This window comes from Pyrus communis, chromosome 17 (assembly GCF_041283825.1).
Source record: "Pyrus communis isolate YQ-2024b chromosome 17, ASM4128382v1, whole genome shotgun sequence".
NCBI classification, from domain to species: domain Eukaryota; kingdom Viridiplantae; phylum Streptophyta; class Magnoliopsida; order Rosales; family Rosaceae; genus Pyrus; species Pyrus communis.
The window spans coordinates 10,298,045-10,321,435 of NC_142581.1; the positions used below are offsets into that span (position 1 = coordinate 10,298,045).

A 23,391-nucleotide genomic window follows, 5' to 3' on the forward strand; every position below is an offset into this window, starting at 1 on the left:
GTCTTAAGTTTAAATTTTATTCTTTTACACCGTAAACTATCTTCACTAGCAATAAGACAATACAACTACAAATATAGGGTAATGCTAGAGAGACCAAATTTTTTAAACCATATTTTGTAAACTATATGACGTGATTATTGATGAATGAATTATTACTTAGTTTAAAATTTTGATCTACCTAGCATTAATCTTACACACACACATACACATATATATAAAACGATATATTTACACTAGGAAATGAAGAATAAAATGGTACTGAATTCATCATCCACATATTCAAACCTAAAACCTCTCATTTTACAAGATACCACTTAACAATGCAACTACACTTGTCTACTTATTCGAGGATGTCCTTTAGAAGAACTTAAACGTACGGGCATCATTTCTAGTAGGATTAATAGCCATGCATATATACTATTTGAACGCTCACACGCAAAGAAAACCTTAATCCTCCTAGAAATATAGCTCTAACCTTAGCTCTCCAATCAACCATTTCTTCACGTACAGTTAAGCCCTCATTTTGCAATGCTAGCTATATATACATATTTGCATACATACATATATGCACTGTAGTAAAGCTCCATATCCTCAAGTACGGTAATTAGCCCTTTCGAGTAGATTAACTACATTTTACACTGATTTTCCAAATGGGTTTTGAGGTTCCATCTTTCTCACATTGTCTTCAGAAGTTTTGAAATTGTATCAATTTACACCTTTTGTCTCTTTAAATATCTAATCCTCCATTAAATTGATGAGTTTTTTTGTCAATGTGATACAAACGCAGTGTACATATGTGTATATATATATGGTAGCCCACATAAAAGTCTCAAGCTCACCATGTCATCAATTTAATGAAGGACCAAACAATCAATTCGACCAATGACATAAATTAAAACTTCACAACCCATTTTGAAAAATCATCCCAAACTCAAAGAGTGTGAAATGTAGTTAGCCCTTAATTTTACGGAGTAGGATTCTCTCCCCTATTTTTTTTCCCTCACTTTCCCTCCTCTTCTATTTGAACGGTCACGGTTAAGCTACGTCAACATCTTATATTAATTTTTTTATAGAAAAAGAAAGACAAAATAAAGCATGTGAGAGGAGGGGATGGAAGGGGAGAGAATCCTGGTCCTAATTTTATGAGCACAAGAACAATATGCACTGCAGTCCTCAGAATTATATGGAGGAGGTTATTTATGCTAGTACGCCCTACGCACTGAATGCTATACCTTGAGAGCCATACTGTTTCTTAGTACATCAAAGAAAATCCGAGTACAAAAGTTTAAGAGAGAAGAGGACAGATCAGGGTCAGAGATAGCGTGCATACAAGACAGTACTGCAATAATGAGACAGCTAGATCAAAAGATTAATGTAGGATTGCTTGCAGTGGTATATATAGAGTACTGCAAATATCATACTTTCGGTGCATATAATTGCCCCCCGATCGACTGGAAAAGTACTCACAAATATTCATGGCTCTTGCTTGTGACTAAACGAGTGAACTAAATCTTGCAACAAACCATAGTCAGGAGCATGCAGCTGTTGCTGCTGCTGCTGATGATGGTGATGACGATGAGGATTCATGAGGTTTGAGTATAACATTGAACTTGGTGGATGATCATGGTAATGATTTGGCAATTCCATCTGGTTGTTCACTGGGAGAAATTGAGCTAAGAATTCATGTGAATATCTTGCTGATCCGTTCAAAGGTGCCGCTGCCAAAAGCGAATTAGGTGACAGCATTCCGACAGCGTTGAGATTGAGATTACCACGAAGTGTTGCTGGACACTGGTGGTTGTGCTGACCTTCATATGTTGTGATCACGATTGATGGATCTTGGAATGATCTCTCGACACGCTTCTTTACAATGCATTTTTGTGTAGTGCATCTGTAATAACTCCTGAAAAATTTAAGCAAGTAGTAATTGAAAACTTGTGTGAGTTCACCACATATATCAATTACATATGTCTCATGTTATAAGCTTTTCTAACTAAGAAATGTAAAAGGTTTGTAAATATCATATTTAGGTGGAGTGAAATCAACCACTAGATCAAGAGCTAGTTATATATCAAACCAAAGTAAGTACATAAAACATTATACTAATACGTGATTAATTAGGACTTAAGTTGAAGGCTAACATGTTTTTTATATGACAGTGTACTAGAGCAATTTATGCGTTGTAGAAAGTGTTTTTAACTTCAAATGCAGCCTATATGGTTTAACTAGAGGTACTGGATTTGATTCCCATAAATAACGTATTTGATACTTAATTATAGCTTATTCATTGAGTCGCTTAAACAAAATCCTTCTCCTAATATTGTTGCATCAAAGAAACTTCACAAAGTGCAAATTAATTATAACTATATATGAATGGCCACTAACAGATATATGAATTGCATGTAACAAACATTTCATCATCAAATAACGGCTAGTGACCGGCCAAATGAAATAAACGGCTGTTGAAAAATTGGAGATTAGTTCACATCCACAAATCATTATAAATTGGATTTTTTTTTTCCTTTAGGAATGTACTTTCTACTGGAATTAAATTAAATCAATATATATATATATATATATATATATATATATATTAACCTAGGATAAGGGCTATTCTTGACTGCCTTCTGTCCGTACTTCCTCCATCTGTATCCATCTTCAAGGTGATCCACTTCACTCTTAGTCAGAAAGGCAAACCGTGGTTCCCTCTGCGGTTTCTCTTTCTTTTTTGCTTTGCTCCTGAATCTCACAATTTCAGAAGCTTCAGTCAACAATTAGCACTACCTAATAAAAGAAATAAAAGAAAAAGAGAGACAAGACACCCAGTTTCCAAAAATGATCTGAACAAATTAGATATAGTTTTTCTTGAAATTTGTTTGTGCCCAAAAAATGACCTACTGTATACATGTATGTGTGTGTGTGATTAGGGTTCAAGATATAGATCCCAGTTTTTGCTTTTAGGGTTTAGGGTAAATATAAGGAAGATAATGAGAAAGCGAATAAATAAAGAAATATCTCTTCAATTAATGACACAAGGGGAGAAAAATGCACTAAAAAGTTTTCGTTAATTAATTTGGTTAATATGACTTTGAATTTCTCAAAACAAAAAAAATAATAATAATAAAAAAAAAAAAAAAAAAGACTTTGAAACGGCTTCAGACAAAATACAGTCAAGCTAGGGAGCCCTATTTATCCATACACACCAAGAGAGGAATTAAAATTATGAATGAAAGTAATAAATAACCACTAAAACTTCTAATTAACCTTTACCATGAATCTAGCCACAAGGAACCAAAAAAACCTACCCTTTCTTTGACTTGTCTTCATGATCTCCATCAGACCCTAATTTTGGCTGTTTATTTTTCATGCTCTTATGATCTGAATCGTCATCTAAAACTTGATCATCACCAGCAGCACCAGCAGCTTCATTAGATGAAGAAGACATTGAGGAATAATTTGGTGTGGAAGGGTTTTCAGTGGTACTAGTAGTCCCCACTGAGTGATCTCCTACACCTGCTGCCTTGTTTGAGTTGTTATCATGATCCAACGGTGGAGATATGACTTCGGATGAAGAACACGACATGTCGAAGGCTTTCGAGAGGGTGTTGTAGTCCAATGATCCGTGTAGGCAGTCGGTGAAGCTCATGAACGGATTAGGATGATCAGATTCAAACCCATTTAGGGTTTGTGGGTGATCTGGTTGATTTTGGTATGTGGAGGAATTGCCATAGTTGAAGAATGGAAAGCTTGACTTGTTGATCTCATGGGGGTTGTAGTCGAAAGGATCGTACTGGTAAGGATTTTTCCTCTCATTTGACATGGTAGAAGAAGAAGAAACTTTTGAGAGATGTGAGAGAGATGGGGATGAGATTCTTGCTTTGTTATTTTTAGAGAAAATCAGCTTTAGGTTTGATTTTTATCATTGCCATTTTTTAATAGGAGGGTGGGAAGGGGAGAGAGAGAGAGAGAGAGAGAGAAGAGTAGATCGGATGGGATGCTAGCTAGCTACTTTTGGCTGCTTTGCGCACTTGGCAGTTTCACAGCAATAGTTTATTTTCTTCATTTTCTTATAAATTTCCTTCCAACTAAATAACTACTAAAATTCACTTTTTATGTTTGAGATATTAAAAAGTATTTAAGATAAAAAAAGAAATGAAGAAAAGTAGCGGTAAAGAGGAAAAAAATAAAATGTACAGTATTTTACATCTCTTAGCCCATCTTCTTCGTTCCTCGTTCTCCATTTATATTTCTCTTCTAAATAACACAAAAACTAAAAAAGTGAAATGATTATAACATGAACCCAAATATCCTTAAGAAAGATGACATTTTCATAAAGTTGAAGAAGTTTTTTGAGATTGGGAGTGCTATAGTAACCTTTGTACTTACTTTTTCATTTTAACTTTCTCACTTCTATTCATGCTACATGTATGCCACTAGTACACAAAACTAAAAATTTAATTATTTTTTGGTCAATAAACCAAAATCTCTATTAATTATTGAAACCCTCTTTGTCAACCAAAAGAGGGTGAAAATATTACTTAGTCTTCTATTACACAAAAAAAAAATGATGGGCAAAAATGTAATTTCATAAGTCCAAATTTTACTTTTTTTATTGAAGCCTCACCTACAGATGATGTTAAAATACCTCTAATATTAAATAAAAAATAAAAAATAAAAAAGAACAAAAACAAAAATCTCCCACTTCCCCCACGTTCTCTCTCTCTCCTCATTTTCTAAAAAAATGTGTTCATACGCACAAAATGTGTACGCAAATGCTAATATAAATTACAATAACAAGGGAGAAAAATAATGGGAATTTTTATATAATTAAAATTTAATTTTGAGTGCTAGTGAAGTATGATAACATGAAGAGAAATGAAAATATTGAAATGAAGAAGTGAAATGGTTGCTAACATTTCTTTACTGGGATATGAGAATTGCCGTTGTTGAAATCTCTTTAATTCACAGAGTTTGCAATCGATCATCGATTAGACATTGAAACCACTTAGAGCACTTCCATCCATTAGCTTTAGACCTGGCTAGCGCCAAAATCACTCCAAAACACTCTTCACCTATTATTTTGAGTCTTGGTATTTGGCAGCCAGGGCTAGGGCTATGACAATTCTAGCCCCAAGATTAACCACGACAGATTAATGTCAGCCATGTGAAAATATCACGTAAGGCTCAATCAAAAACTGAAATGCAACGATCTTTACCGCGTGATACTTTTTTGACCATTCGATTCGAATGGTAACTTCTGCTTGTTAGTGTATTTATCATCTGTGGGTAGGGATAGGGACCACTTAAGGGGTTGTGGTGTGGTGGTCAAGATGTCCAAGATAACGGTTTGCTGAAAGGGCTTACACGTGTTAGGGATTGGGCACCGTCTTTTGACCGTAGGTGGCACGTGGGAGCGACATTCTGTTCCATCACAGGCCTATGTCTAGTTGATTGGCCCTTCACGTCATCTCCGTTACGGAAACCCCCGAATTTTGTGGCTCGCTTTTTTCCCGTTTCCTGAAAGTCGGTCAAGGGCATCCCCTCAAGATTAAAAAGGTTGGTCGAATACCAATTTCGTATGATAATTATACATATTGACAAACTAATTTGATTGTTTTTTATTCCTCAAAATATAACCAAAATTAAGTGTTCAGACTCCAAAAGTACTTTATCCCAATTTGCAGGCCTTAAGGCTCGTTTGTCTGAATAAGTAAAGGTTGATTATACATGTTCAACCACTTGTACTATATTTTTTTTTAAATGATCAAACGGTGGTTTCTTCACGACAATCCTTTCTTTTAGATGTTTGAAAATTTTACAGAGGTATTTCAAGTGATATTTATCTTCATTTACAAATAAAAAGTATAAGTTTGAATCTTGTGAATGATAACTTCATCCTTAGTATAAATATATCTTTGTATAAACAATATACTTGTTCAATTGCAGAGGGCGTGTGAGAATATGAGGACAAAGTCTTACATCAGCACCAAATCATGTAAGAGCTTATAAGAGGTTGAACTGCTCCCTATATTGTTAATTAATTTTATGGTAGAACCTCAATTTTCTTCAATATAAAGTAATCGTTTAAGCAAAAAAGAAAACTGTAAAAAGAACCTCGTACATAAAAGTATATATCATCCTTGAAAGCATATTCTTCAGATCATGCATTCAGTAAAAAGAATGAAAACAGGATTAGTCTAGTGATGAGAGCGGGTAAAGTGATATGTAATACTATGTTGTGTTTACAGTTCTAAACTCTCCAATGCAAAATAATAATAATAATAATAATAATAATAATAATGATGATGATGAAGACGATAATTGGAGGCAATCAACTAACTGAGCCTAGATACTAGCTGTTAGATAGATTGAAATATCACGCGCATATAGGGGCATTGGAGCACAATTGATCGTGCGGTATGCCGCAACTCTTATCATTCATGAAGTTGTATATGATTTCATATCTTAGGCCAATGATTTTAAATTGGAAAACTTTCTAGTTCTTCAGTACTAACAGAAGTTTCCCGCTTGTGTCGGATTTGAGGGTTTAGATGGGTGCGCTATTTTGTATGCATGCATGACATGCGCTAACATACTTTATAAGTTAGTGAGCTGCGAACAATGATCACTTTTAGAGGTTCGGCTTGCTTCTCCCCTATTTTTTAGGGTTCTTGAGCCCTGAAAAAATAAAGAAACACAAAAAGAAAAAAAGAAAAAAGACGAGCCATAACTTAAGGGGCGAATCCACTCTATGTAGAATTGACCTAAGAGATTTTCCTTTTTTAGTATATTTGCATCAGGTTTAGCTACTACTCTACCTTCTCGAATCCATTCAACACGTACAATTTTATTTTCGTCGATATACCCTGCAATTTGTACTTGAATTCCTTTTGTGTGCATGTTCAGTTATTTGATGTCTTGCATTATATAGTATACCCTGCAGACCTTAGTCCTAACCAATAGGCATCGGTGCTTCTATTTCTCACACAGATTCCCCATTAATTACTGTCATGACAATTAGAAGTAATTTAACTTAAAATATTTTAATACCATCATTGTTACTATCACTATTACAGAACTATATATGAGATTTTTATCTCACACGGCTTCTTGAAGGTCAGAAATAAATATAAAGTCCGCGTTAGTATTATTTTTTGAATCTTGATATGTTTACATGGTCAACGATCATATTCACAAAAAATAATTTATATAACATTTTAGAATTAAATTATACAAAGTAGATTAGTACTATTTATATATTGTTTCTTCATTCAATTTGCCTTCATATATTCTGCATGCCTTTTACACGATTTTGTGTGTGTGTATGTAATATATAAAACAAACAAATAAATATTTGCGCGTCTCATGCATAATCATTTCCAAAACGACCTTCCACTAATAAAAAATGGCTATATTGACCAAAACATGGCTACCATATTTGTTTAATGAGATCAAATGATATATATTATCCAAAGACGAATAATAGTTTGGTACATAATGTTTTGCTACGATTAAGTTATCTGTGGAACAAAATGTCGTGACCAAATTGATATGACTGATGTAGAAATTAATCTTTGGCGTCAAAGAAATCATGATTTAGATCGATCCATCAGTTTTATGTTCAATCAGAAATCATATATGTATATACCGTGCATATATATAACTCTTGCACTATTCTATAGAATTTAGAGTTGACTAGAATAATTTACGAAGCTATGTCATATTCTACGTAATCATATTTAAGGCTGACTAATTTGAGTTTAGGTAGAAGAAGAACAGCATCTTAAAATACATAGAAATTTGCTCGAATCGATTTCCAATAGGAATTAAAGTGGGAGTAATAATTAAGTTGGAATGTATCATATGCTATGACATGGTTGGAATATTTTTAGTGGTGAGGCTTTTTATACGGGAGGAGAGCATCAATCTAAAAGAAATAATTGTAAACGCAACCAAATTGAAGAAGTAGCTTGAGATTGTTGACAATTTAGTGTCCTTTTCTGCAAATGATAAAAGGAGTATACTATCTGTATCTGACAAGTGACATTGCCATTGGCATGGAGTGTTGGTCAATGAAGAGCAGGTTTATTTGTTAGGTCTAGACAGTAATCCTACACAGATTAAATAGACATAAAGAATATATAGAATATTGAAATGTATTTTCTTTTAGAATAAAAAAATGCTTAGATTTGGATCATCTCTGGGGTAAAATATTCAGCACCAGATCTTGCATTAATATGATTAATTATATATAATCCAAGCATTTTAGTATTGGAGTGAAGAAACAAGTAATCATGCATGACATATAGGTCTAAAGAATATGAACAATTAAATTCTACAAACTAATTAGTATATATGGGAGGTCTTTTGCACTAGATTTCTTCTGGGATTATTGAACATTTAAACATGCCAAACAAATTAGCTGCGCAAGTGTTCAGAACCTTGTACTCTTGGTGTAAACTATGAACAACTAATCTAGACTTGGGAAGGATCTCCCATGTAAGTTGAAACTTGGTCACGTGATAGAGCGTTGCAAGCATAAGGAGATATATTTTTAGCGACGCAAAAGAATATATATTTTTTCTTTGAGAGTACTTGTTCATGGTACATTATAAACTAGATGGAATTTATCGTATTTTATTTTCTTAATGTGATCAGCTTCACAATTTGTAACCAAAAGCAAATTAGCGAAACTGATCACTTTGTGGAACTAGGAAAATGATACGAGTCCTTATCACCAATGTACTTGAAAATAAAATGGAAGATATACAAAAGAACATATGATCTACGTAATTAGCTAGCGTGTTTGACTGTGGATCATATAAGTGGTAAGTTCACCGTTTTGGTTATAGTTAGGCAAATAAATTTCTATAGTACTATCCTTTTTTGTCATACTAAATTCAAGATCACTAACCCTAGCTAGCGAGAAATGCAAATTCATGCCGACAAAGATTGGTTTGGTTGAGTTACTAAGGATTGTTCTCTTCACTTGATTAAGACCAAGGTTTGCGTCCCGTTGCCTGCAATCTCTCTTAGTGTGCAATCTGTAAAAATAAAAAAAAAGCTAAGACCACCTCTGTAATTTCTCAAAAAGACTTGTGGTATGCCCTAACCCTGAAATGGTCCCTCCCCCTAAACTTTTTTCAACCATAAATTACTTTTAGTTTGTAGGGTTTTCAGTTAATTAATCTGTGCGTGGGTGTGTGTCACCCTTCAAATTCATGCAGTCTGAGAAAACTAGCTAGGGTTTTGTCAAAGTTTAAATGTGAAAGGAGGATTTTTCCTTAAATTAAGTCAGAAGCATTCTTGACTGCATCCAACCACTAAAGCGTTTAGATTGAAAGGGAATCTATTCAACCTTAAGCTTTTCCACCGGAATTTCATAAAAAAACTCATTTCCCTGTAATGTTCAAGCTAACATGACAGCTGCTCCACCAATGGCTTAGATATTATTTTTTACAGAGGAAATGAAAGGGAAGGATAATGACATTTTTATATTAAACAAGTATTGACATGAATCATCAAGGATAATTTATTACAAATTCATGACTAGTCTATCTTTATTTAGGTATATATGCTCAAAAGGTCAAAATTTACTACAATCCACTGCCTTTGCAGTATTAAACTGTTTTTCTTCCACAACTTGACATTTTATTATACTAATCAGTTTGGACATAGAAGAACATTTTGACTTAATTAGCGTTATACATATTATGTAATATGATAATTATTTAGTGACATCATTCTAGATTAGCTTTCACTCCCTATATAGAAAGAGGGGAAACTTGGTAAGCAATTCCTTATTAGGGTTTGATATTTTATTAAGGTTATTCTTGGTTGAGGAATTTTCAAGTCCCAATGAATTAATTAAGGTCAAATTATTAAGGAACTAATCACAAAATGTTAGATAGGAGGGATTATGAAGGCCCTCTATGACTACTACAAGAACATGTGAGAGGGATTTGCAAATCCCTCCTTGGAATGTGTCATTTGCAAAACTCTCCTACATATCTCTTGTAATGATCATAGAGTGCTTTTCTTAATCCCTCATATCAACTTTTTGTGATCCATTCCTTACTAGTTTGGTCTCAATTCCTCAACATAAGGCATACAAAAAGGATTCTATGTGTTTAACAACAACTGGGAAAAACTATCCGGATACAACTTATATCGGATCTACCGATATCTTGGCGAGTGCTGAGTGCAATCTTAGTACAATATGGATAATTTACACGCAAGGGCATTTTATATATATATATATATAAATAATATTATTTATTAGATAAACTTTAATTCTATATCAAAAATGTGTACAAGAGATTAAAGATATATCTCCAAGTTCGAGCATAATCCAAAGTCAAGCTCATATAACCCACAATCACCACAATCCTAATTTAAGCCATAATGCTAAATCTTGACAACCACCACAAAATCGAACCAGTGCTGCCATAAAAATCATTTCAACTAGCATGAAGAACCTATGCAACAATTGACAGATCTGTAGACTCAGAACTTGATCATCAAAGATCCAATTGCGCATAAAATCGAACATTAGAAGGCAAAAAAAAAAAAGTATGGGCATATCCTAACAAAATTCTTCAAAACTAATGATGTTTTGCGAGTGGCACGAAGCATATGTGCTTCGTTTACCCTCCTCCCCTTCCAGACTACCACTAGTGGCTAGCATATTTAAGGCGAAGGGGTAGCATTTTATTGAAGATCAAAAGAAAAAAAAAAAAAAAAAAAAAAAAATCTTTCACAAAATCATGTCTTCGGCCTTGAGTTGGGCTTTACCATCTTTGTGACCCTCCTATTTATATTACAGTGCGGCTAAAGCCACTCACATGTCCTATTTCTTCACTCATTTTTAATGACATATTTAACCTCTTTGTAAAATGACTTCTAAGCCATAATAAAAAGCCGTAAGAATAAAACGAAAAAAAAAAAAAGGGATAGCCCAGAACCTCTAATCTCTTCCCTTCCCGTCTATGACTGATAGCTACTAGGAAAAATTTGCAACGGGTGTGGTGAGGGCCTTCAATTCTTAATATAAGGGCATAACAGTATAACATACGCAAAAATAAAATATGATATAACAAAGTGATGAATAAGGCATCCTCTTGAAAAAATTACTCACTGCTGCTGTTAAATAAGAGTTAACTAATACAAAATTATTTCCGTAATTATTAATTTGTATTATAGGATTTAATTTCTAATTGTAATTAGTGTAAAAATATGACTCCTTGTATTGATTTGTGCAAAGTATTTTAATATAGGGTTATATCAAATCCCTATTAAGTTACGAAGATAATTAGAATTTTCATTATTATAATATAAACGAAAGTTAAGAAGTTAATTCCGTGATATTAACTCTTATTTAACAGCTACTCTATATACTCAATTGAAGACATACATGTCATGAATTCTACATGTACAAGAATAAGATTTGGAGGCTTTCATTTTAATATATGAACTCTCTAGAAGATTTGATCTTTTGGTGAATAAATAATTTAGTTTCTTCCGTACGTAAAATATACCTAATAAAGTAAACATATGCATGGTTGGCCTTGATTTTTGGTAACAAAAAGTTTAAAGGGAGGAAGGCTACCTCATCTCAGGGAGACAGCATACCACAAGTTTCTTTGAGGACTTATAGAGGAGGTCATAGCTCTTCTTTTTTTTTTTTTTTTTTTTTTTTAAACATATCGTCTTTCAAGAAGGATTACCGGCAACGAGACTCGAATCTAAGCTTTTGTCTAGTAAAGAGAACGATCATTGTTAACTCAACCAACCCTCGTTGGGGTGTATGCAGGGACGGATCTACAGAGGGACCTGGGAGGTCCCAGGACCCCTCGGCCATCCTAAAATGTTGCTAGAAATTTTCCGGAGGACCCCTCGTACAGCCTGCAATTCTGGAGGAACACCAATGCCATATCTCAACATCTCTTCCAGTAAATCACAGCCTGTATCAAGCACACCTTCATTGCAAACCCCCTTGATCACATCATCATAAAAACTGGCATCTGGTTTTGGATCTTTTTCTCCCATTTTCTTCAAAATCTGTGCACAGTCTACTGCCTTCCCGTTCTTAATCAATTCATCGAACACCCTTTTACCAAGACTAGCAACCACTCGCAGACCAACCTCCACCATCCTGCTAAATATCTTAAGAGCATCATCTATACAGTCGTACTCGAACACGAGGCCTGTGCTGCTGTGCAGACTGTATGTGTTGCTGCAGCAGTAGGTTGCAGGTTGCAACGGAGAAGAAGAAAACAGGGGAGAAGAAAGAAAACAGGGCATTAAAAAAATTGGTCCAAAACGCAGTGTTTTGGCCCCTTTTTTTTTTTTTTTTTTTGTTAAACCAATGAAATCAACGTTTGAAATTGGTCCACCCTTTCACTTCTCCTGTCGTCCCTTTCACTTCTCCTTTCCCCGTTCCTTCCACTGCTTTTCCCCCTAATCCCCCCATCTTTCTTATATTCACCCAAAACCCTAAATTTCTAATCCCACCCAATCCCATATTATAATTACATTACTCCAATATTATACCTCCATTTGTTTCAATTCTCCAAGCCACCACTATTGGTAATGAAGCTATCATGGAACATTTTCAGACCATGAAACCTCGTCGTGGACGTTTGAATTAGGATTTTATAGCTTGTAATATTGTTATGCAAATGATTTTTGAATAAAATGTATTATATTTAACTTTTCAATGTTATTTTTGCCTATAAATTTTTTAACCTTTACTATTGGGACCCCCCGAGTTTAAAATCCTGGATCCGCCACTGGGTGTATGGTTGGCCTTTGAATGGATATCTTGCTTGTCATGTTTTGTTATAATAGAACAGATCAAATTTCATGTAATGAAATTAATTAAGTTGTATCTATAAGTCAAACTTTTAACCCCAAAAATCCGGCATAATTCACAGACTACATTTGTACATGTCAGCACTCATACGTATATGCATCTTATGTAAATACACATTATGAATTTATAGCTCCTCGTTTGACAATTTGATTAACGTTGTCATCATCGTCATCATCTAATTAAAGCACATTTATAAAACTTGTAGTCTGCCAAAAGTTAACTCATTTGCATTTTTGAAGTGTCTAGCTTGGATTCTCCTCCTTCAAAGCCATATATATCCTTTTTGTATGGCACGATACATTTTTATGAGTGATGTGATATTTGATGCATGGGTTATTTTCTTAGTTTCCAAAATTATGTTGTCGAGTTAATGCTAATTAAATTTAAACCACCGTTCAAGTATGAATATTTATGAAAAATTTGCTCTCACACAATATAAACATATTATGTAGTCAGACGATCTAACATGAGAACATCCTGTAATATGTAATATAGCACTTAAGTCCCTATGTCCACGGTAGTCTGCAGAAGTTTGCAGGCCATGCAATTTTCTTTTGTAATTACATGGCTCCTCTTCGGATTAAGTGTTCAACCTCAAATTACAAATTGTTAAAAGGAGGATAATTCCATGCAATGCACTTAACATTTTGTGCAAGTACATCCACGATATAGCATATTATTCAGTTAAAGAAACAAAGAGAAAAAGGGATACAATGATATGGGAAAATGTGGCATCTGATATATACTGCAGTCTTACGTTCTTAGCCCCATTGTCTGCTACAAAGTAGAAACCCTACCACATGCGTGACCTGAATTTCCTTTTAATATATAATCACTTCAGAAAATTACAAATTCATTCTCTCTTTCTTAGATATTTCTTTCACGAACGTTGAATGGTTCAAAAAGTAACAGTTAAAAATTTCATGTAAAGTAAGATCTAATTGATTCTTACAACTGTTAAATCTTGCATAGTTTAAACCATTGAATAGGACATGACATTTATCCGAACTCTCTCGGTCTTTCACAGTGAGATGAATTAGGAGGTTGTCAATGTCACTTTTTTGAGGTTGAGTGTTGAGCGTGAGTGGGCGTTGTTGATGGGAGGTTGTCATGAATCACTCATGACATTCATTCGTCATTCATGATTGGTTGTTACCGATCAATACTCGATGAGATGACATTCATATTATTAGGGTTTTTTGGGTCAAAATCAAGGGCTATCAGCACTCGAGCAGTCTTGGACGACGATTTCACGTGGACCCAAACTTTGATGGACTTAGCCTACCAAATCCAACAGAAAGAGTACTCGTCTTGAAAGGAAAATGGATGCGACTTAATAAGGAAACACAAGTTTCCACTAACCTCTTATAGCATGCAAGGTAGGATACAAATCAATATGCTAATGTGAAACGAGTGATTGGCAAAAGAATAAAAAGTGACACACGTAAATGGAATTAAGTTTAGAATATCCCCCTAGCCACGTTTTGTGTCTAAACAACTGTTTAGGATATAATATAACGCTAACCATATATTTGTTTAAATTAAAAGTAAAAGATGAATTAATCGTGAATGAAATTTATCATTTTTAACTCCCATAAAATGACGAATTATGAAGAATAAGTTTCATCGTGGCTAATGTATTTTCTATCTTCAGCTTTTACAAACTGTAAAGTTAGGATCTGTTTCCCCATTCAACAATCTGTCGATTGATCAGGCTCGACGATAAAGAGAAAGAAAAAGCAAAATTAGAATTTCCTCCAAAAAGGAAGTAATGCTCTATGTATACCATGACTCTCAATCCAAAGCAAACGAGGCCTAAAAGCAAATATACAATGACAACCTCGAAGCCCATTTCAAAGAGAGGTCTTCTTCGGGTCATGCGAAAGTGGGCTTCACGCTTCTAGACCATAAGGCTTAAGCTATGGACCTCATCATGGGGAACCCCATTCATCCAGATTCCAGACGGACGAGAGAGAGAGAGAGGGATGATACTCTGGAGTGGTGGTGGAACAGCCATGGTTGTTCCGCGGAGACCTTCATGGAGGACGCCCATGTGCTTGGCTTCCAACGTCAACACAGAGGAGCTACGTGCCCAGCTCGGTCAGCTCCACTCTGAGGCTGAGACCGCCAGAGCCAAAGGTATATACATATACATATACATACATGTATATATTTATATATTGCTTTCCTCTCTTTCATAATATTTTATATAAATTGGGGAAATACCCATTTGCCTTTTTCAATGAAAAACTGCATTTTTATGCTCATTTCATTGCAAGTTCCCGCCTTGTTAGTTTCTTTTGTTGTTATAACCTTTTTTGCTGAATAATTTGTATGAAAGCTTCTTTCTTTTACAAAATTACACAATTTTTAATATGTTGATTAAATCATCTGCACTTGTTAGTGCAGAAATTTTGATATGTTAATCATTAGTTGCTTTTAGTTGATGTTATAACTAATTAAGGAGCTTTCAATCCAATATTTTGGTGATTTGAGTTAGAACTTAGAACAGATAATTGACATAATTTAACAACATTTCATGGTTGTTGGCATAGCAAACAATGCAAGATTGAGGCTTTTGCGGCTGTCAGAGGCAGCCGAGAAGCTGAAACGGCAAGCAGCTATTAATGTCCAAGCTGGGAAGGAAGACGATGCAAGGGAGCTGCTCTTTCAGAAGAAAAAGGTCATGGAAGCATTGGAGAAGTCAAAGCACCGCATAGAATTTCTCGATGAGCTTTCCACAAAGCTTAATGAGGTAAAATAAACTGTTAAGAATTATGGAAGAGATTTTCCAGTGTAAGCGGAGGAATACTGGATAAGATCATTGTTTTTAGTAATTCAGTCGAAGTTGGAAGTCCACTAATCCAATATGTGGTTCCATTGACAAAAATCGACTATCACCAAAATTAATCGTTGTTTTGAAAAGGACATTTATAGGTCTGTAACTGGTTCATGATGTTTGAAGCTGCCATGTTTTCAACTTTGCCAGATTTGTCTGCAAAAATTGTTATCAAAACTTAATCATGATTGCATAGAGAAGATATTATACGCTATCTTAGCTCAGTCGAGCCTTTAGAAAGGAGGTCAGGTTAAGGCTCAGTTGGTAGCCACACATCTTTAAAACGGAGGTCCCAAATTCATAACCTCCTTCCTCGAAATGTCACAACTGATAAAAAAAAATAGTAACCACTAGTAAGATATACTTTTTCTTAATGTTCTTATTCCAATCTTTGTTCCCTTACTGTAACTTATTGAAGATCTTTACCTTTCAGCGGTAATATGATCGGAAGAAGACTAATGTGGTTTCAGGCAATTTCTCTGAAAGAAGGGCAGCTAATCGGGAATGTTTCTTTGGATCTTGAAGTTGTCAGAGAAGATGCGTTTGGTCCAGTTCGAATTGTATCACCAACAGCTGAAGTTGCAGAAAATTTGGAGGTGGGCAAAGAATTTGTCTCAAATGATCTGAAAGAAGAAACACCGCTTCTTAAAGACAACCAAGCAAGCTTACCTGTTGAGCCAGAAGGGGAGGACCTTCGAGAACCTTTAAACAGGGGAGCTTGGAATGAAGATGAGACAATTAGTAGCTTGAAGGGATTAACCTCTTTCAATAGTTTCTTAGAACATCTGGATCATCAACTCAAAAAAATTGAAGCAGAACTTATCACCATATTGAGGATCTCAACCTTGGTAGTGGACGGCCAGGAGAAATCAAGAAATTTTAAAGTGCAAAAAACGATGGAACTTCTTGATAGTGTCTCTGGTGTTAGACAGAGGTATGCGCATTAGTGACTCAAAAGTTGGTTTACATTTTCAGTTGTCTCCTTTACAAGAGTTAACCATCACAAATACTACTCCTCTACTTGTATGGTTTATCAACTTTTGTTTGTTTGTTTGTTTGTTTTTTTTTTTTTCTGATGATGCATGCTCATTGATAAACTTCATTTCTGCTCATGATCTCTGTGGTCACAGGATTTCAAGCATCAAGATGGCAAATGTGGAGGCCCGATAAGGCTTAGTTGTTTTATTCAATCTCTAGAATCCGGTAAACATTGCATTTTATGTCTGAGAAATTAGCACCTCCGGCACTGCTTTTAGCATGAAACTTGTTTGTAATGACTGTGTTTGTATATTATTTAAGGAATTACTGTGTTTGTATATTATCAGTCTCTTTGTTGCAATGACTGTGTTTGTATATTATCAGTCTCTTTGTTGCAAGTATAGTTACTGTGTGAAACATGCTATATGCATGAATTTCAAATTGAGAAACCGAGGTTTGGAAGTGCAACTCACCCCCTAAATGCCTGAATTTTGTCAAGTTTTCTTGGTGTTTTAGGTCTTTGGAAGTTCTGAACCCTGAACTTGATATCTAATGGAATAATTAGGGAACAGTTTTTTGAAAATGGTTTTTGCTCTGTGGTGACAACATATTGTCCTTCATTTGTTTCTCTAAACAGTTAATAGCAAACATCCCCATATGATGCAAAGAGATGGGCGAGATTTCAAGTTTTGGCTGTACCTCCAGTATCGATAGACCAATGCACCTCTTCAATCTAGGAATGCATCTTCGCTTTGGTGTGAAAAGATACACTACTTATTCATGGTAACTAGTTTTGTTTAATATGAATATCTGTTGCCATCAATCGATGTCATATTATCCCTCATTTTTTTCATGCTTTTTCTTTTCATGTACCTATTTTTCACCCATTTTTGGATCAAACAGTTATACCGCGGGATAAAAAGAGATGTAAAACAATATTTTACAGTGTAATGGAGAAACTAATCAACATTTGACTGATCCCGGCTCATAATTCTATCTTTGTCCATGCTGCCAGGTAGGCCAAGTGTTACATAAATCTGTTGGCTCCACCTTCTGTTATGAGCTTACGTTTGCATACTGCTGTACTTTTTGCCATTGGATTGTAAAGAACAATTAACAGCTACTTCATTGCTTCATCCACCATCCCATAAAATTTAAATGCTTGGTCCCGAAACACTGTTGCTGTCCCTCCCCTGTAGATGAGCAGGCTGTATTTTTCCGTACCTGAATGTGTGTAGGGCAATGCATGCTTTCTGATGAACTCATAGGCTTTCTATGCAAGAGACCTTTCACTAAAACTATAGGGACTGATATAATTTGTCAAATGACTTCAGAAAACGAAGAAACATTGACTCCAGAAGACAAAGAAATGATGAAATGAGATCGTCAAAGTTCCATTTTTATTTGAAACCCAAAGAATTGAATTGAGTTTTCTGCTCTCTAGTGAAATCATCAAATTCATGTGCCTAGTTCTCTATACCATGTATCGTAAAAATTCGGAATTCTCACAGTTTGCTTCTGTTAATTCCTGTAGCAAGATTTGTATGATGCCTCAGACTTTCCATTGAGGGAAACCTTATTGGAGTCACTCACATGTTGCTTCCCATTAGATCAACAAGAGTAATTTTGCCACTGTTGTTGTGTTCCAAAGAATCAAATTGCTTGGATATCTGCAGGATGTCACTCTCTGCTACTCTCCCCATCTCCTTCAGCTTGTATATGACGAATTCTGATTTGCTGCAGCATTAATGGTAGAAAGTATAAACTTAACATAGATACATATTCTTTACAGGACGATATTCTAAACTAAGGGGAAGGGGACAGGTACACTAGCGTAGCCATCTGGCGTAACCCACGTTTGCTAACATAAATGCATATTGGGAAAAGTTTTGAGTTTTTAGAAAATTCCAAATTAGAGAAAAATTAGGGGAAAACAAAACTGGTTTAAATTCAGATACAGAAAAGTTAGGGGTACCTGATGCATCCGTCATTGTCTAGGTCTGCTGCCAATAGGTCCCTGAGGGTGATCTCCTTCTGAAGAACCCATTTCGCAATTCGGCGATTCCGCTTGTCAATTCTAAGCTCAGTCAAGTACAGAAAAGCCCTAGCAACAGCTAATGTGCTAACCAGTAACCAGATTATTGCAAAACACCTACCCCCAACTGTCTGGAAAGCGAAATCGCCGTAACCTACCGTTGTCACAGAAGTAACAGAGAGGTAAAAACTATCAACCCAGCTCATCTGCTCCAGAAAATGTACTGCAATTGTCCCTATAGCTATACAACCAATAACCACTCCCAATGCCAACCCTACCTTGATCCTTATTCTCATTCTTCCTTTCTCTTTATCGATCATGTACGTCTGAATCATGTGGTTGAACTTCGTCTCATCGATAGTGCTCAGCAACACCGATTCTTGCCTGTCGCAGATGTACACCACCAACCCGTTCAGCAGAATGTCGATGAATCCAAAACCAACCAAGATGAAGAAACAGGTGAAGAGCTTGGTAGCCGTCGTGTCAGGAACAATGTCACCATATCCAATCGTACAGAGCGTGACCACAATGAAGTACAAGGCATCAACCGGCTTGTAAGTGGCTTTCCCCTTGAAACCCCCGGCTGTCAAGATTATGACAATGCCGATAATGACATAGACAATGACGCCAATAAAGGCCTGGCGAACAATGAAGGGTGTTGATTTACGGGCAGGTCTTGGATCATCCAGGGAGTCTTGAATGAGCTCCTTGGTGCCAGTGAACACCGAGGGAGCTGAGTGAGAGTGGCGCTTGAGCTTCCTTCGCTTGTTCTTGTTCAGGTTTGCGATGAGATTGGCGTAGGAGGTAGAGTTTGGTGTTGCAATGATGGGGAGGATAACATCAGAGCTGACTACGTCAAGGTAACCTGAGGGGTGGCTTCTTCTTCGTGGTGATCTGGCCGTTGAAGTGCTCGAAGACTCTACTTGTTGGTCGTCACCTCCGACACCAAGTGCTGTCTCGGTCCTGGAAATAAAAGGTTCGTCCATGGTGGTGATTGGGGTGTCTGCATATATTGACCAAAATTAGAGGTCCCAAGTGTTCGTATTATCGTTATGTTTTGTTTGTTTTAAGAAAGCAATATGAAATATAAATATAAACAATTGAACTCCAACTACAAGTCAATCCATAGAAGTGAAGGTTTGGCTTAAGTTTGAGTGGTTGCGTCACGTAAGTTGAATCCTTTTTCTTACTTCCCACAAACCTGGGGACGCTTTATATATAGTGTGTGAGGTGATAGTCTACCGACTCGGGAAAAATCTTGGGTGTCATTGAAGATATATTTATGCACATTTACTGTTGCTCACATCTAATCACACTTATCGTTTGAGTGCGACACGCACATTAAAACATGTTTTCAACGTTAAAGGTATAATATCTCGTTATCGTTTGTGCGACACACACATTAAAACATGTTTTCAACATTAAGGGTATAATATCTCGTCAACCTAGAAAGTTACTTAGCTAACTAAGGTTGTCAAACTAGTATTTAAGTGTAGTACTCTGGTCAATAATAAGGTGATTGTCTATTGATTCACAGATTTAAAGAAAATATTGAATGTCACAAAAATTAATTTGTATGTATCGGACACATCAGCTAAGCTAGTCGTTCACATAGATGCATATTTTTGGTAATAAAGTTTTTAATTCCAACTTTACCCTTAGAATAAAAAATTAGATTAAAGAGAAACGTCCATGTTTCTATTCATCGTTACCCTCCACAGTAAAAGTTGACCAAGGCTATCAAATTGCTGTTCAGATTCAGAACTTTAAATATATTAATGGAAGGTCTAAAATTGTAAACTTCATATTAAATTAAGCAGTCGTTAGCACTGAGTGTTAACTTATTATAATTAGATATAAAAAAGCATATTATTCTCTTTCTATAGTTAATAAATAAACGTCAACCACATGTTCTTGCCAACATAGAAGGCAACTAATTTAAAAATTGCGGGTAAAAGTAATTAAAAAATCCAAACTTGTTGCAAGTTAATATTTAATTAGATTTGTGATTATGTAAATCTTAACAGTTAATTCTTATTAATATTTGTATTATTTAGAGAGTAAATTTCTCATTCTTTTACGAGTATAAATAAAAGCATACGACTTAAGAAATATCATCACAAAAATTTTCAAGCCTCTTTTCTCTCTCTTCTTTGACGCACCCTACCACAAACCTTAGATTTTGGCTTACTTCTCTTTGTCCAAGTATATATGGAAGGATTATAAGCGTTTTTTTTTTTTTTTTCACAACTAAAAATACCTTTGACTACTTTCGGTAAAGGGCTTAAGTGTATTTTTGGCTATAAAAGCGTTTTTTTCTTTTTTTTCTTTTTTATAAAACACTTGGATGTTTAACAAAATTTTCAACATTTTTTTTTATTAAATGAGGTGATAGTGTTCACTGATCATCCCCATAATCTTATTAAGATAAAAATAGAAACACAAATGAGGAGGATATAAAGTCAAACCTTATTGATGAAAATTACATAGCAAGTAACACGATAAGGGAACTGTTGTAAACATTGGTGGATTAATGAAAGCCCACACAGTAATGTGGACTTGAAAAAAGAATGATGATTGTATTTGTGTGATACTTTCAAAAAGTGTGTGTTGTGCTTTTTAAGATGTAATTATTATGTTTGTTTGGAGTTGCTCTATAAATAGAGTGTTTCGTATGCTATCAAAACACACAAAACACATTGCGAAAATAAAAGATCAATAACATCAGTATCTCTCTCTCTCTTTTATCTGTCATCCTCTTGTGTTATAGTTACAATGTGAAATTTTACACCTGATTCGCTCCTATCACTAGCAAAGGTTATCTCTCTAACTTTTGCCTATTTATAATATGTTATCAGCACTACTCTCTAACTAATTCTCATCTCCCTTCACCGAAAAATGCTTCCTCCAAGGATTTTACTGTTCTTCTTCCTCATTTGCCTCATCCTCCTGATATATCCTCGTGAAGATCTGCTAGCACCATGCTTGCTTCTAGTTCTCAATATAACGATTACATATATCTTTCATTTATTGTTTGGTGTAGTTCCTTATTACTAGCCTAGTGTTTATTTATGTTAATTTTACTGCAATCAAAGATGGTGCGATATAATTGCCCATCTTGAACTGCAAATTTAATCTTATTGCAATCTAATATGGTGCGGTATCATCACCTATCTTGAGCTGCAAATTTAATTTTATTACAATTTTAGGTGGTGTGGTATAATCGTCCACCTCGCTTTGCATATTTAAATTTTCCTACTACTTGAGTGGTGCAGAATGATCGCCCATCCTATGCTATATTTTGTTTTCAATGAGAAGGAGAATGATGCGGTACAATCGCCCTTCTCATTAATCATGTAAATCTCGAGCCTGAAGTTTCGAGTGCTTATCATTTTGGCCTAAAGATCAAAATGAAAAATTTGTAAGAACCAGAAGTTCTAACACTACATCCCTCCAGAATACATATTATTACAAGTTCTTACACATCTCAATTTTCTTTCAGAAAAGAAAATGGCAAACTTGGCAAAGCTTGATTTTGTTGCCCTGGACATTACTGGGAATAACTACCTTACCTGGGTAGTGGATGCCAAGATCCATCTGGAGGCAGGGAATCTTGGAGAAACAATCAAGGAAAAGAATAGTGCATCTTATGGTGGCTGAGTACAATTCTGCGATGTTCAGAATTAGCTCCCAGATGAAACTCTATGGGGAAAACATAATTGAGAAATATATGCTAAAAAAGACTTTCAGCACCTTTCATACTTCTAATGTGCTCCTGTAGCAGCAATATAAAGAGTGATGTTTCACTGAATACAACCAGCTGATATCTGTGATCCTGGTAGCCGAACAAAACAATGAGCTTCTGATGAATAATTATCAGTCTCGGCCTACTAGATCTGCACCATTCCCAGAAGTGAATGTTGCTTCCCTCAAAATGAACACAACATCCTCACGTGGCAATAATTACAAACGAAGACGTGGCCACATGCAAGGATGGTGGAACGGAAAATGCAAGAATCATGGTGTTCAGTTTCACAACCAGATTCCAAAGCATAATTCAAGCCAAAGCTTTAAGAATGCAAATCGTCACAAAGGCAAAGCTCATATGAATAACACTCCTAGAAATCCTGAAGGGGTTTGCCATAGGTGTGGTGGCAATGGGCACTATGCGCGTACCTATCATACCCTAAAACATCTGGTGGATCTGTATGAAGTCTTCCTTAAAGAGAAGGGTGTCGAGACCAATTTCCTCGACTAGGCTAGACCAATGGATATACCTGATCCAGTGTGCGACTTATCAGGGCAGTTGAACACAACCCACCTAGATGTCTTGGACTTCATTGTGGAAAGAGGAAATGAAACGTATCGATTCGATTGAATCATTTATGTTTAATGTACTCTTATTATTCTGAACATGTAGTCTAAATGCTTGCATTTCAAAAATCAATAAAAGTAGTGTGTCAATTTCCTTTTATTATAAATAAATTAATTGTGATTTCCTTACTCAGAAAGTATGGATAAAAACTATGGTCATTCTCAAAACAAGAGCAATGGCAGAGATATTTGTCTTGCAGATAGCGTAACCACGCATACAATATTTCGAGATCGAAAGTATTTCTCAAGTTTGATGCTTACAAAAGTAAAGGTAACAACAATATCAGGTCA

The 23,391-nt window shown here is 35.4% G+C and overlaps 3 protein-coding genes and 1 long non-coding RNA gene across 6 annotated transcripts; 2 read left to right on the forward strand and 2 right to left on the reverse strand.

Annotated features, from left to right (window-relative positions):
- Window positions 1–1,233: 1,233 nt before the first annotated feature.
- LOC137708792 (WRKY transcription factor 71-like) lies at window positions 1,234–3,956 on the reverse strand. The gene is made up of 3 exons (XM_068447943.2): window positions 3,306–3,956; window positions 2,599–2,739; window positions 1,234–1,903 (listed from the first exon to the last, which is right to left on the reverse strand). Exons 1-3 carry the CDS (start codon window positions 3,818–3,820, stop codon window positions 1,474–1,476), a joined length of 1,086 nt encoding a protein of 361 aa, XP_068304044.2. The 5' UTR covers window positions 3,821–3,956; the 3' UTR covers window positions 1,234–1,473.
- A 10,833-nt stretch (window positions 3,957–14,789) lies between these two features.
- On the forward strand, window positions 14,790–17,669 carry LOC137708414 (forkhead-associated domain protein). 3 transcript variants are annotated; one of them, XR_015958686.1, is made up of 6 exons: window positions 14,790–15,013; window positions 15,430–15,629; window positions 16,184–16,647; window positions 16,844–16,916; window positions 17,329–17,474; window positions 17,595–17,669. XR_015958686.1 is itself a non-coding variant. In XM_068447488.2 (5 exons), exons 1-4 carry the CDS (start codon window positions 14,860–14,862, stop codon window positions 16,881–16,883), a joined length of 858 nt encoding a protein of 285 aa, XP_068303589.2. In that variant the 5' UTR covers window positions 14,790–14,859; the 3' UTR covers window positions 16,884–16,916; window positions 17,329–17,669. The 3 variants fall into 3 exon arrangements, 2 of the variants coding, with proteins under 2 accessions (XP_068303589.2, XP_068303588.2); XM_068447488.2 differs by having other exon boundaries at window positions 17,329–17,669; XM_068447487.2 differs by lacking the exons at window positions 17,329–17,474; window positions 17,595–17,669 and having other exon boundaries at window positions 14,792–15,013; window positions 16,844–17,089.
- Window positions 17,670–18,069: 400 nt separating this feature from the next.
- Window positions 18,070–19,712, reverse strand: LOC137708413 (two-pore potassium channel 3). Its single transcript, XM_068447486.2, has 2 exons — window positions 18,667–19,712; window positions 18,070–18,428 (listed from the first exon to the last, which is right to left on the reverse strand). The coding sequence occupies exons 1-2, from the start codon at window positions 19,710–19,712 to the stop codon at window positions 18,281–18,283; spliced, it is 1,194 nt and encodes a 397-aa protein (XP_068303587.2). The 3' UTR covers window positions 18,070–18,280.
- On the forward strand, window positions 18,784–20,029 carry LOC148689444 (uncharacterized). Its single transcript, XR_015958687.1, has 2 exons — window positions 18,784–18,908; window positions 19,120–20,029. It is a non-coding gene; the product is annotated as an uncharacterized LOC148689444 (long non-coding RNA).
- The last annotated feature ends 3,362 nt before the right edge of the window (window positions 20,030–23,391 follow it).

Bases quoted from the DNA above. Each gene is read 5' to 3' on its own strand.
- LOC137708792 (XM_068447943.2), bottom strand. From the start codon at position 3,820: ATGTCAAATGAGAGGAAAAATCCTTACCAGTACGATCCTTTCGACTAC. The intron at 2,740-3,305 runs GTAGGTTTTTTT...TGTGAGATTCAG, and splicing joins GAAGACAAGTCAAAGAAAGG to GAGCAAAGCAAAAAAGAAAG. The intron at 1,904-2,598 runs GTTAATATATAT...TAAATTTTTCAG, and splicing joins AAGAATAGCCCTTATCCTAG to GAGTTATTACAGATGCACTA.
- LOC137708414 (XM_068447488.2), top strand. From the start codon at position 14,860: ATGATACTCTGGAGTGGTGGTGGAACAGCCATGGTTGTTCCGCGGAGA. The intron at 15,014-15,429 runs GTATATACATAT...TTGTTGGCATAG, and splicing joins TGAGACCGCCAGAGCCAAAG to CAAACAATGCAAGATTGAGG. The intron at 16,648-16,843 runs GTATGCGCATTA...CTGTGGTCACAG, and splicing joins GTCTCTGGTGTTAGACAGAG to GATTTCAAGCATCAAGATGG.
- LOC137708413 (XM_068447486.2), bottom strand. From the start codon at position 19,712: ATGGACGAACCTTTTATTTCCAGGACCGAGACAGCACTTGGTGTCGGA. The intron at 18,429-18,666 runs GTACCCCTAACT...TTAATGCTGCAG, and splicing joins GACAATGACGGATGCATCAG to CAAATCAGAATTCGTCATAT.